This window comes from Choloepus didactylus, chromosome 8 (genome assembly GCF_015220235.1).
Source record: "Choloepus didactylus isolate mChoDid1 chromosome 8, mChoDid1.pri, whole genome shotgun sequence".
Classification (NCBI taxonomy): Eukaryota; Metazoa; Chordata; class Mammalia; order Pilosa; family Megalonychidae; genus Choloepus; species Choloepus didactylus.
In genome coordinates, this window is record NC_051314.1 from 111,672,632 (window position 1) to 111,686,607 (window position 13,976).

General features: G+C 39.2%; 1 protein-coding gene across 1 annotated transcript in view; it reads left to right on the plus strand.

Moving 5' to 3' along the window:
* The first annotated feature begins 25 nt into the window (after positions 1–25).
* The window catches only part of RECQL (RecQ like helicase), a 42,134-nt gene continuing 28,183 nt past the window's right edge, over positions 26–13,976 (plus strand). The window contains exons 1-4 of the mRNA XM_037845086.1: positions 26–105; positions 1,942–1,989; positions 10,503–10,700; positions 11,979–12,158. Of these exons, the coding sequence (XP_037701014.1) occupies positions 1,974–1,989; positions 10,503–10,700; positions 11,979–12,158 (394 nt within the window). The 5' untranslated portion in view covers positions 26–105; positions 1,942–1,973. The remainder of the gene's footprint in view (positions 106–1,941; positions 1,990–10,502; positions 10,701–11,978; positions 12,159–13,976) is intronic.

The window sequence follows — 13,976 nt, forward strand, 5'->3', positions numbered from 1 at the left end:
CTTGCGATTGGTTGACTAGATCGCCCCGGAAGGGTGGATGCTCCCGGCAAGGGACAGGGGAAAGCCCGGTGGCGGGAAGGCTTTATTGGCGAGCGGCTGGAACGGGTGCGTAGCGGTCGCCAGGCTGAGGGGCTTTGGGGCTAGAGAACGGGGAACGGGAGGGGGCTTCTTTAACTCCGTGGGGTTAAGTTCTGGGGTAACTCTTGTGACAACTTGGAAGGGTCAAGGATGTGCGCGGGTCACTTCCTTCCACCTACATATTGGCAGGAAAGAAACAAGGGCGTTAATCACTGCTCTCTTCTCATGGAACTCGGGCCTTTAGGGGCACATTCGCCTGCTAATCGAGCTCCTTTGATCTCTGCAGCCTTTTCCATGCAGACGGTTCTGATATCAAATGCTGTTCTTTGGCAGCCACCGTTTGTTGGGAAATACCACTGGGGATGCTTCCATCCCTTGCTTCACGAGAGCATTAGGGAGGGTATCATTAAATTACTGTTGCCTCTAAACGCAGGTGGTGGGAGAGGAGAGGAGATGTACATCTGATTTAGCCTGTGGTACCTCCGTGGCATTTCTTCCAGCATTGATCAACTGGCTTTCACCCCGTAAATTTTTTCCTATGGGTGCCTACTGCATACTTCTGACTGACAAACCTGCTATAGCTCATTAATTTATTAATACATTTTACATTGAGATGTTCTTTGCTGTTTGGGGAGGGAGAGAGTTTATGAGCAGTCTTTTAACGGTTTAACTCAAAGGAATAGTTTAAATTCGTGGGGAAAATTTGGTTATAGATTGTAATCTTTCATAAGAGTAGCAATAGCCCCTGCTTTCAATCTCAGCAAACTGTTGAGCTTGTGCTTTATATATGCAAGGCCCTATGCTAAGCTTTGTGTATACATAACTGAAAAGACTTAATCCCTGCCCTGCTGCAGAACCTTACAGCTTAGCAAAGGAGAGTCAGTTACATTTCTACGAAAAGGTGATGAGATGTTTATATAGATAGAAAATGAAAGGTCCTCGGTTCACTCCCCTACTATAAAATTATTTTAGGGAACTGGCTGTTTCAAAGGCCAAGGCTAAAAGACCCAGTCTGTCTTTCCATCCTAGGGATGCCATCGGAATTATATGTAGGAAGGGTTTAAGGTCAGCAGTCTGGGTAAGGGTAGGGTGTTGCTGGAGCTATCTTTGGAGAACATTCCAAGTTACTTTTAGAAAATGTTGATTGTCCGTATCAGAGAGTTGGGAAAAGGTATCCCTGGAGTTTATGGGGAATCTAAAGTTCCTACCCTCAATCCTCATCTCCTTCCACTTGTCCATATGCCCTTTATGTTTTAGTCATCCTTCTGTACTTAATTCTTTAATACAAACTATTATTTCTGTCCTACCTGACTTCTCTGTGTTCTCTTCTTCTGAAATCTAACCCCTTCTAGAGTGCCAATTCCTCTTTTAAGATCGAACCTAAGTTGTAAGTAAATTTTAGGTGATTAATTTGATCATTTATGTTGATGGATTTTGCTTAGTCTGGGGCATTTGAGTCTATACAACTTGTTATTTGTACGATAAGTTCTGTCATCCCAATTTTACAGACAAAGAGGCTTAGATGAACAGGTTGGGTAATGGTAATTTAGTGCTAGAACTGACATCGAAACTAGCCTGATTAACCTCAAATCTTTACCCCATTTTTGCTACGTTACTTTGCTTTTGGTGAATGTTTGTTGTTATTGACATTATACCTGTCATGTATATTTTTATGTTACTTTGGGCCCTTCTCCAAAATAGAGATTTTTCCCATAAAAGTTAGTCCTTGTTTGAAAGGTTCCTGTAATATATTTTACTTTCTAACAGTTTTTGGGGCCTAGTAGTGACAGACTATCATTGACGGAACACTATCAATAGTAGCTCATTAAAAAACTGTTGCTGTGATTGTTTTTTCATTTTTAGAAAGAAATTTGGATCTCTGATTCAATTTGAGAATGGCCTCTGTTACAGGTTAGTGGAAATGATTACTTTTTTTTGTTCATTGTGTTCTGTTTCTAATTGTATGTTCTTTAAAACAATTTGTTTTAAAAATTATGATTATAGGAATGATAGGTTTTTGATAGAATTATTGGAAACCTAAGAAAGTGTAAAGAAGAAAATATGAATCATTTCTAAGTCTACTACTCAGATTAACACTGTTAATATTTAGATGTATTATTTTTCAATAATATTTGTCACATTTTGTAGATACTGTTTTGTAACTTGATTTCTAAAATGTAATTTAAACATAGGCTATAGGTATATTTTTAGATAACTTCTACGTTGTAAATATTCTGTTTTTAATACCTGCACTGTCTTGTTCTTTTGAAGTGACATTATTTACTTAATCTTCTGTTGAAATTTTAAACTGTTTCCATTTTTAAAATTAGATTACGCAACATTGAACATCTTTGAATCAGATTTTTGTTTCTTTCTCTGATTATTTCCTTAAGATAAATTCCTAGGAGTGGAGTTATTTGAAGTGTTTTTATACAATCTGCGTATTCTATTTATTTCATATAAGTGAGATCATGCAGTTTGTCTTTTGGTATTTGACTTATTCAAAATGAGGTCATCAAAGTTCACTCATGTTATAGCTTGTATCAGAATTTCACGCCTTTTTACAGCTGAATAAAATTCCATTGTATGTATATACCACATTTTGTTTATTCATTCATTTGTTGATGGATGCTTGGGTTGCTTTTGTCTTCTGGCCATTGTGAGTAATGCTGCTGTGAACATTGGTATGTAACTATCTGTTGGAGTCTCTGCTTTCAGTTCTTTTGGTATATACTCAGAAGTGGGATTTCTGGGTCATATGGTTGTTCTATGTTTAACTTTTTTGAGGAACTGCCAAACTGGTTTCCACAGTGTGTGTGCCATTTTATATTTTACAAACCCACCAGAGTCTACCCTGTGTTTACTTCACACCCATACATTCATCTTTTAACCATAGTTAACTTCCAGGTAAAGTCAATAGCAAAATCAGACTTCTGTGTAACAAGATGGAACTATCTTTTGTGCAGCCGGATACATACTTACCCTCTCCGCAAAGAGGGTCAGATATTCTCTATTCGTTTTTGGGTGATGCTCATTCCTCTTCTCACTGAATCACATCCTCCATGATAATCCTGTAACTTAAATCCCAAAATATAAGGTTAGCTACCATTAACACATCTTATATTGGATGGTAGGGGAGATGGAGAGGGAACAAAACAAAAAAACACCCAACTTGGTTATATACATATATCAAAATAAAGAAGAAATGTTTATAACTATTACAATTCTTATTTCTCAACTGGTCATATGGTCATAGCTGGTATTATAACTACCTTCTTCCATTACCCATTCCCTATCCCTTTGCTCTCAGCAAACATCTTAGCTGGTCATGGGTCTTTCCTTGGTGGGGAATTGCCTTAGCAGTCCTACCTGTATTTTTGTAATTTTCCATTAACTTTAGTTACAGGACGTGGGAGTGCTAAGAGGCACTCCTAGAGGTTCTCCTACACTTCGGAATAGTCCTCCCTACCTCTATAGTGTAGTAGCAATCCAATCACTCATCCCATCCGGTACGGTGACCCCGTCTTTTTCTGTTGATTTACTGGCATGAGGAGCCCAAAATGGCCAAGTGGCAGTCTCAATGGAACCTTTGCTTTGTTTCATGGTAGAAGCATTTCTTCCTTGATGACTATGACTGCTAGACCAGCGGAGTCCAAAGTTGTGAGGATGGCAAGCAAAATTTTCATGAGTGGATTACTGTGGGCATTAGTGAGAGGAGCCACTTCCATCTCTATGACTTGATTCCCATGAATTCTGGCTGTGGGAGAAACAGTACTATTCAGTGATTTAAAGAGTATACCACATCCTGGAGGACAGTTCCCCAGCCCTTACGGTATTGCCACCCAGCTGGCATCATAATTGAGTCTTCAAAATGCCATTCCATTATGCTTTCATCTTAGGGTGATGGGGAACTTGATTAGACTAGTGAATTCCTTGAGCATGAGCCTTCTGTTACAAGTCATTTACTGTAAAATGAGCTCTTTGGTCAGACGCAGTTTTTTTTTTTTTTTTCAATTAAGATTTATTCACATACCATACAGTCATCAAAATATACAATCAGTTGATCATATTACCATCATATAGTTGTACATTCATCACCCCAATCTGTTTTTTTAACATTTTCCTTGTACCAGAAAAAGTGATAAGAATAAAAAAAAAATAGTGAAAAAGGAGCACCCAAATCGTGCCCCCGCCGCCCTATTTTTCCTTTAGGTTTTTTGCCCCCATTTTTCTACTCATCGCTTCATACACTGGATAAAGGGAGTACAATCCACAAGGTTTTCAAAATCACACTGTCACCCCTTGTAAGCTACATTGTCATAACAATTGTCTTCAAGAATCAAGGCCACTGGGTTGGAGTTGGATAGTTTCAAGTATTTACTTCTAGCTATTCCAATACATTAAAACCTAAAAAGTGTGATCTGTATAGTAAGAATGTCCACCAGAATGACCTCTTGACTCCATTTGAATTCTCTCAGCCACTGAAGCTTTATTTTGTTTCATTTTGCATCCCCCCTTTGGTCAAGAAGATGTTCTCAATCCCACGATGCCAGGTCCAGATTCATTCCTGGAGTCATATCCTGTGTTGCCAGGGAGATTTACACCCCTGGGAGTTAGGTCCCACGTAGAGGGGAGGGTAGTGAAGTCACCTGCTGCGGTGGCTTAGAGAGAGAGGGCCACAGCTGAGCAACAAAGAGGGAGTCAGGGAGTGACTCTTAGGCACAATTATAAGCAGGCCTACCAGAGGCAGTTTTATGTGGAATATCATGATGGCATTCTGTAAATTAATGGATGGTGGATTTGGAAGAAGCATTGCAGCCAGTAAAGGCAAATCCATATCTGAAGTAAGCACCTATATCGGGCCACAGTGCTGCCCATTTCATCACAGAAGGTTTCAGTGTAATCATTTTGCTACCAGGTGTCTGACTACCCTGCCAGAGAATGGTGCCACATTGGAGGCTCAGTATTGGCATGTATTGTTTTTAAATTGGCCACTCAGCTTGTCTATGACCAGGTTGGTCTTGGTGAGCGTAATGCATGTTGTGGCAAGATGGGCACTTTATTCTTGAGCCCAGTGAGCAAGGCAGGAGTGGGTAGGAAAGAGGCTGACTGATGTTCACAGGACAGGTCATCTTATCCACCTGATTAATTAAGATCTTACTTTATGGAGGTTACATTTTGGTGAGCCTTCACATGGAACACAGCTATCTTTACATACTGAGCCCATTAGGAGAGGTCTGTATGTATACCTTTTCCCCAGACCTCATTGCCACTGATTTTCTGATTTTCTTCATTCCATGTTCCAGACCATCCAGCCAATCCATTAGCCATTGCTTGCGAATTGATGTGGATCTGTACCTCTGGCCAAATGAATAACCATGTGTGCTGTTTGAGGTCCTGCCAACTGGGAGAATTTTCCTTCCCCACTGTTCTTCAGGGTCATCCTGGAAAGGGCTGTAATGCTTTAGTTGCTCACTTTCAGGTAGTGCCAGTGTATTGTACAGATCCTTCTGTATATCAAGCTTGTATTTTTGCTTCCTCAATCAGCTAGTATTAGGGAACTCCCCATGAATCAGAGGTGTAAGTGGAGAGGGAGGAGGCAAGATAGCAGCAGTGTGACCCATGAGCCTTTGGGTTCCTTGCTCATGCCTTCATTTAGAACCTACTTCTGGTAACTTTTGCATATACCACTTCCATGTTAGGATAAAAGTCTGCTTTATGGCTTGAAGGATCAGATGATACCTGGTTGATAATAGGCATTGCAGGTCACAGAGTAACTTGGTGTCTTTTAAGATCTGGGAGCAATCCAAAAACTGTTTCCAAAAAAAGTGTTATTATCTTTAGAAGATAGCATGTCTTGCTCCAAAATCTACATGGTCTGTACTGTGACTCACCTGTATGACTGAAGGCAACATACAGCATCCCTACTTGTTACAGACATTTAAAGTACCATCAGATCTTTTGGCTTAAATGGTTTGTATGGTAGTATTACCTCTTGTTCAAGGTCCTACTCAAAACTGGTAGCTTTTTGGGTTACTTGGTAAGTGAGATATGATGCCAAGTAAGATATGTGTTGCCTCCCAAATACAAACATTCTCATTAAACTTTCTGCCCCATTCTTAGTGATAGGACCGGCCAGATAGCAACTTGTCCTTCTCCTTGGAAGGGCTGTCCTAGTATGCCCCATACCTTGGGCCTTCTGGAAAGGCATGGGGCATATTGGTGGGTGATAGGCCCCCACATTTTTGTGGGATTTATTTTCTATTCTTTGGCGTGCATATATCTTAACAGTTTGTCTAGAGTAGTTGCTATTTCTTGCCCACCAGATCAGATGAGCATGATAATCATCAGTGTAATGGACCAGTGTAATGTTTTGGTATAATATGGAGAGGCAATCAAGTTCCCTGCAGAACTTGATTATGACATAGGGCTAGAGAGTTCATAGGATAGTGAAGGTGTGTTGGTAGCCTTGTCAGCGGAAAGCAAACTGCTTTTGATGGTTTTTATGAACAGGTATAGAGACTAAAACATTCAACAGATCAATAGCTAAATATCATTGAATAGCTGAATACTAGCTGACCCAGGTACCGTGAGATGTGTTATGTTTTAACAATGAAACCACATCTGGAACAGCAGCTACAATTGGAGTCACACCTGGTTAATTTTACAATAATCTGTTGTGAATCTCCAGGACCCCTTTGTCTTCTGCACAGGCTGTCTTGGTGAATTCAATGGAGATGTGGTAAGAAACATTACTCCTGCATCTTTCAAGCCCTTTATGGTGGCAGTAATCTCTGTAGTTCCTCCAGGAATGCAATAACACTCTTGGTTTACTGTTTTGGTAGGTAAAAGCAGTTTTACTGGCTCCCACTTGGCCTTCCCTACCATATAGTCCTTATTTCCTTTGGGTCAGGAAACCACTGTGGGGATTCTGCCAGTTGCTGAGTATATCTGTTCTGATTATGCTTTCTGGAATTGGGGAAATAACCATAGAGTGGGTTTAGAGACTTACTGAGCCCACTGTATGGTAGACCCATCAAAATTTCATGGATCACCTTACTTCCAGAAGTCCTGTCCTTACCCTGCTGGATCATAGTGGTGCTTTGGGTATCTAGGAATTAGCATCAGCTCAGAGCTGATGTCCAGTAATTTCTGAGAAATTAATTCCCTTTCCCTAATGAACAGTTACGCTGATAAATTTTTTTGGAGAAGGCTAGAGGGAAGATTTACTGTATAAATTTTTAACTGCTTAGGAGGGTCCTTCCTCAAGGGGACCAACCTTTACTTTTTTCAAGGCTGCCTGGCTCTATAAATTGGCTTAAGTCTGGGAATTGATTGAGGGGCTGTGATTCTATTGTGGTGATTAAAGTTAGACTTATGTTTACCGGAATTGGAGCTTTCCTTTGTATATAAATCAAGTAATCTATTTCCGTTTTAGAGACACCATGATCAATTAGCCAACACCAAAGCTCTCTGTGGGTCAGACTATTCTGATCACTGCCCATTCTGGTAACCACATCATTTTGTATTGGTCATTAATTGCCACTGTTTCACTCTAGTATCTTGAAATTCATCATTCTCATTGAATTCAGTAGTGTAGTTTGAAGGTAGTACTTCCCGCAGTCATTCCTGGTTTGACAGAGAGCAGCCACCACAGAGCTGGCTCCCCTCGTGAATGTATTTCTTCTGGCCTTGGTAAAGGTGTGTCCTCTGGATGCTTCTGGGGAACAGACAGCAAGGAGGTGGATGATAAATCCACTCTAGCATTCCATTCTCCCCAGACCTTTGCATACCTTCCTTTTGGGTGTACCCAAAAAGTTCTAGCACTTCAGTTTTATTGGAATCTATAACTATGTTTCCATCCCAATTTTCTGACATTCTTTGGGGCCAGGTTTCAGGCAACCAGCCGAGGAAATTATTAGAGCCATTCCTGGAGGCCACTGTACCTAGCACATTAATCCCAGAATTTCTTAGTAAGCCCATATTAATAAATTTTTGTTGATTCAACATTATATTTCATCCACCCTTAGGATCCACTTTCACATGTATTTCCTGGGTTTCTGTTGATATGTATTGGAAAATGTAACTCTGTTGGTGAACATTGTTATATTGTGGATCATACTTTTGTACCTCATCCTCTGGGGCTTGCTGGGTAGATCCTTAGGAGGATTAGCAATTCCTTGCAGGGTAACTACCTCAGGGGAGACCATTACAAGTATTTTAGGTAGGAGGAGACAAGCCATTTCAGAAAAAGGAGGAAGGGCAAAGGAGACTTGTCAGAATTTAGTAGTACAAGGTCCCCTACTTCACTGGAAATCATTTGGAATCTCATGGTACCTGGGTCAGCTAGTATTCATTGGGAATCTGCTTATATGTTCCTATCCCAATTTCAGAATTCACTCCTTCCAGTCAGTGCCCTAACTTTAATTTAGGAGTCCCTGTGAGGTTGGGAGTTCAATTTGTATTGTAATTCAGCCACCTGCAGAATTTAGACTTAAGATTGGTTTTTAGAAATCTTGGCCCTGTAGCTACAGGAGATAAGTTTCTCTTAGAGTAATGATAGAAACTTTGAGGTCCCTTAATGGAGATCCTGTATTTCTTCTCCCAGGTTCTCCAGTTTACTTAAAAGGAACCAACCATTTCCATTATTCTCCTTTATCTCACAAAATGTTCTCTGATGGCAACTACTTCGTTACCCAAAGGCTTGCCTTCTCTAGACTTTTGATTGCTGGTGATTACAGGTTATAATTTAAATAACTTTCCATTGTATGCAGTGGAATACCAGTGTCCCCTTTCTACTGAAAACAGGGTCATTAATGTTTTTAAATGTATCAGATCAGAGAAACAGTTCCAGATAGCCCAGAAATAATTGAGAGAACCAAATCCATCCTTAAGTTTCTGTTCCTCTGGAACAAAATTCTATACTGGTTAGGGTTTGATCAGGGAAGCTGAACCATTATGAGTGATGTAAGGGATTTATTTTAGGGATTAGTCCTTATGTATTCATGGGAGCTGGTTAAGCAGTTGTCCCTGTGTCTGCTGCTGGTCCTGAAGTCATCAGGGCCATCATTCAGGAAGGGAAGATGAACATAATGTGAAGGAAAATAAGGATGAGTTGGAACCTGCAGGGACAAGCTGAAACTCATGAGGACAAAGTAGAACCCATCTCTCTCTCTCTCTCTCTCATTGGAACTCATGTCAGTGTGTCATTACCTCCAAGGCTCTGACTTTGAGGATGCTAGTGCATCCTGCTGAAGAGCTGGTGCACTTCATCACTGAAAGTTGCACACAAACCTAGTCAAAGGCTCAGAGAAGCTGAAGAAGTTGAGGGTCATGCTGCTGCCCCAGGGAGATTCAGCAGGAGCTGGAGGAACTGTCCTGGCTTCTGTCCCATGCCATCAAGGTGAGCCAGCAGATCCAAGACAACATGAGTGAGCTCCTACTGCGCCTGACCTTCTGCCAACTATCATATATAAACAACATTACTGCTGTTTCATTCCCACCTTCAGATCTTACACACTTCACTTGTGCCCACCCCTAATCCAGAATCATGCAGAGAAGGGAATTCTGACGTTTGATACAACACAAAGTCACCACAATATCCTATCTTTAAATATATAACCGTAAGATTTCATCACACGAAGAGACATTAAAACTGGCTGATTAATGCAGGTGGATGGACGTATTAGGAAGCACTCAGGACATCTTTAAATTTTTTTCTAGTGTCCATTGATATATCAAAAGGAATCTCACTTTGACTTTAATAGTTCGATTGATTAGAATCATACATTGGGGCCTCTATAAAGTAGTTACGACGGAGTTGTAATGCCAATTTCAGTAGTATACTTGATGTCTCTTACTTGTTATGCTGTCTTGTTTATAATCACCGACTTCTTATCATGCTGCCATATGAGCCCAAATATTAATGTTTTCATGAAATAATAGCTAAGTAGTTAGGGGATTATTTTTAAGTAGCTTCGTTTGGCTTCAAAGCCTGATCATTTGACCTACATGATTTAGGAGATTGTTGGACCATTTCTTTAAAACATAAAAAAAAATGAGAGCTATCATTTGTTAAATGCTTAGCTATATACCAGGTATGGTGCCAAGAGCTTTCAATATGTTCTCTCACTTAATTCTTTATGACAATACTATGAAAGTTAGCTATTATCCCCATTTTACAGATGTGGAAATTGAGGCTTAGTTAAGTAGCTTGCTGGAGATCGCCCAAGCAGGTAAGAGGAGGACCTGAGGTTTAACCCCAGTCTGTATGACTCTAAAACATACGCTCTTAACCACTCTGCTATATTATTTTAAATTTGTCTACATTTTATATGGTGAAGAACATTCAAAAAGCAATGAGAAAACTTAAGGTTGTGATTAACTCTAAGCTGGTCATAATATCTTTTTTTCCCTCATCACAGCTCTGACTGAGGAACTGGATTCAGTAACCAATGAGCTACATGCAGTGGACATTCAAATTCAAGAGCTTATGGAAAGGCAACAAGAGCTTATTCAGAAAAAAACTGTCCTAACTAAGAAAATAAAGGAGAATTTAGAGGATTCTCATGCTGGGGCAAGCAACGAGTGTGATTCTTCACCTGCTGCTTGGAATAAAGAAGGTATACCTTTTCTACCCCTTGCTAGTTTTTTTTTTTTTTTTTTTTTCCCTTCTTATTTCTTTAAACTAGAGTTAAATTATTCTGCATGGGTGTCTTTAGTTTCCTAGAATTGCTGTAACAAAGTTCCACACAGTGGGTGGCTTAAAACAACAGATATGTATTGTCTCATAGTTCTGGAGGGAAGGCATCTGAAATCTGTAGGGTAGAATCCTTCCTTGCATCTTTCTAGCTTCTGGTGGGTTTTGGCAGTCCTTAGGCTTCAGTCTGCCTCAGTGGTCACATGATCTTTCCCCTTCTCTGTCTAGTTCTTTGCTCATTATAAGGACACTAGCCGTATTGGATTTGGGTCCACCCTAGTCCATTTTGGCCTCATCTTAACTAATACTATTTTCAAAGATCCTGTTTCCAAGTAGGGTCACATTAACAGGACCAGGGGTACTTGAGTACATCTTTTGGCGGGACACATTTCAACTCATAACAGTGGATCAGTGCTTTCCATCAGGTGGAATGGGAAACTTGGAGGCAGACCATCTTTCTCACTTTCTCTATCTTTCTGAATTAAGCTTTTATTACTCAGACTTTATTATTTTTTCCAAATATTGATCAATGCTTGGAATATAAGATATTCATTTTAACTAAAGTTGCTAAGTTTTAACTAAAAAAAACATGCAATTAAGAAAGAAATTATTTAAACTTCTTTCTAAAGTCTAGTTCATATTCCTGCCCTAGAGAACAAGCCTTTCTTGAACTTGATTCAAGATCTTGCTATGCATTATGCTTATCATTAACTATAATAGAATAATATAGATCTAGAAGGAATTGCAATTTTGGGGCAGAGGCATTGTTTTCCAGTGATTTGCTTCTAAACATGATATTTACACCAAAAATTCTAAAGAATTGTTAACTGTTAATGGTGTTTGTGTTTTTGTTTTGTGTTGTTTGTTTTTTATGATACTGTGAATTCCCTGATCAACATTTATACTGTTTTTCAAATATCTGATCAAATGCCATCCTCTCTGTGTGGAATAATTCTCAACTGGCAAACATTTTCATTTTTTCTGATGTACCATTTTTTACGATGTATCATTTAATTTGTTTTTCTTTGTGAGTTAAACTAATCCCAAAGTGATTACTGTAAAAGTTTAATGGTCCATTACTATTAAAAATTTTAGATATGATTATCTTATTCTTTTTTGTTATAAAAGCTGCCATTCAAGTTTGTGTTTCATTTATAATCCTAATAGTTATAATGTTTTGAGCCTATTTTTCTCTTTCTAGATTTTCCCTGGTCTGGTAAGGTTAAAGATGTTCTGCAAAATGTCTTTAAACTGCAGAAATTCAGATCGCTGCAGCTTGAAACTATTAATGTAACAATGGCTGGAAAGGAGGTATTTTTGGTCATGCCTACTGGAGGTGGAAAGAGTTTGTGTTACCAGTTACCAGCATTATGTTCAGATGGTATGTATTAATAAAGATTTCATTTTTAGTTGAGGAAATGCCATTTTTCTTGATATACTTTTAAGTGATTTTTTAAAAATAATTTTTAACCATACATATGTGAATATAAAGTGGATTTTTGTTTTATTCATTTCTACATTAATATACATTTAAAGGGTTCACTTAAGGGGAAGATTAATGACTTCTGAGGGTAATGTTTTCTGTCTGGTTCCTGAAACGTATTTAGGAAACATGTTGTAGGAGAAAATGCACTGGAAAAGGAGTCAGTAGACCTTGATCTTTGTTGACTGTCTGCTTTGGTGCTAAGCAGTGAGCAAAATAGGCATGGAGGCATGGTCCCATTTTCTCAGAGTTCATAGTGTAGAACAGTTCTTTCTCAAATGTTAATGTACACAAAATTTAACCTGAGGACCCTTTTTTTTTTTTTTTCTTTTTTTTTGGCTTTTATTAAGGGGGTTTATTTGGTTACAAAGTTACCGTCTGAAGGCCATGAAAATGTCCAAATTAAGGCATCAATACGAGTATGCCTTCACCAAAGGAAGGCCAGTGGTGTCCAAAAAACCCTGGGAGGGCACATGGCTGGCATCTGCTGATCCCGGGTTGTGTTCCAGCTCCTCCCTCAGCTCCTGTGCGTTCTTCAAAATGTTGCTCTCGGGGTGTTTTGTCCTTTCTTAGTTTCTGTGGAGCAAACACTGGGCTAGCATCAGCAAAAGTCTACTTTCAGTGGCCGTCTCCAAAATGTCTCTCTCAGCTGCTCTGAGGTCCTTCTGTTTGTGAGCTCTTTTATAGGACTCCAGTGATTAAATCAAGATCCACCCTGAATGGGCGGGGTTCATGTCTCCATGGAAATAATTTAATCAAATGTTTCACTTGCAGATTGAATCATATCTCCATGGAAACAATCAAAGGATTCCAACCTAATCAACACTAATATGTATGCCCCCACAAGATTGCGTTAAAGAATATGGCTTTTAACAGAACATGATATATCCAAACTAGCACATTCAGTTATTTCGCTTGCAAACTAGGGATATTAATAATAAGTATGTCTATCTCATAAGATTATTGCAAGGCTCAAATATCTGGTGTTTATTCAATCCTAGTATTTTACCTTTAAGTGTTGAATTTATATTATTTATATTTATTTTCATAACAAATATGTTGGTCTTCTGATTATTTCTTTTTTTTAATTCAGTTTTATTGAGATATATTCACATATCATATAGTCATCCGTGGTGTACAATCATCTGTTCACAGTACCATCCTATAGTTGTGCATTCATCACTTGAGGATCCTTTTGACATGCAGATTCTGATTTAGTGTGAGACCTAAGACAGGCATGAGACCCAAGATTCTCATTTCTAGCAAGTTCCCAGGTGATACTGAAGCTGCTGGTTGGGGAGGAGGAAGGGTCAAGAGCAGGAGCCTGCAAATTTTCTTCAAGAGCCAGGTAGTAAATATTTTAGGCTTCGTGGTCCATGTGGTTTCTGTGACAACTACTCAACTTGGCCTTTTTAGCACGATAGCAGCCATAGGCAAGACATAGACAAATGGTGTGGCTGTGTTCTAATAAAACTTTATTTATAAAAACAGGCAGCCAGTGCTTGAGTTTTCTCTTCTAGAGGACATAGGTAATTGAAAGCAATTGCAGTAAGGATTTTTGGATAAAAGGTTTTATAGGGAATTAAGAGTCAGTGTAAAGATCTGGTCTAGGAGGTGTCATGAAAGGCTGTCTTGAGGAAGTGGCATTTGAGCTGAAAGCTAAAGGATAAGTAGGCAAAAGGGACAGGGCAGGAAGGAAGAGTGTTCATGCTGGGG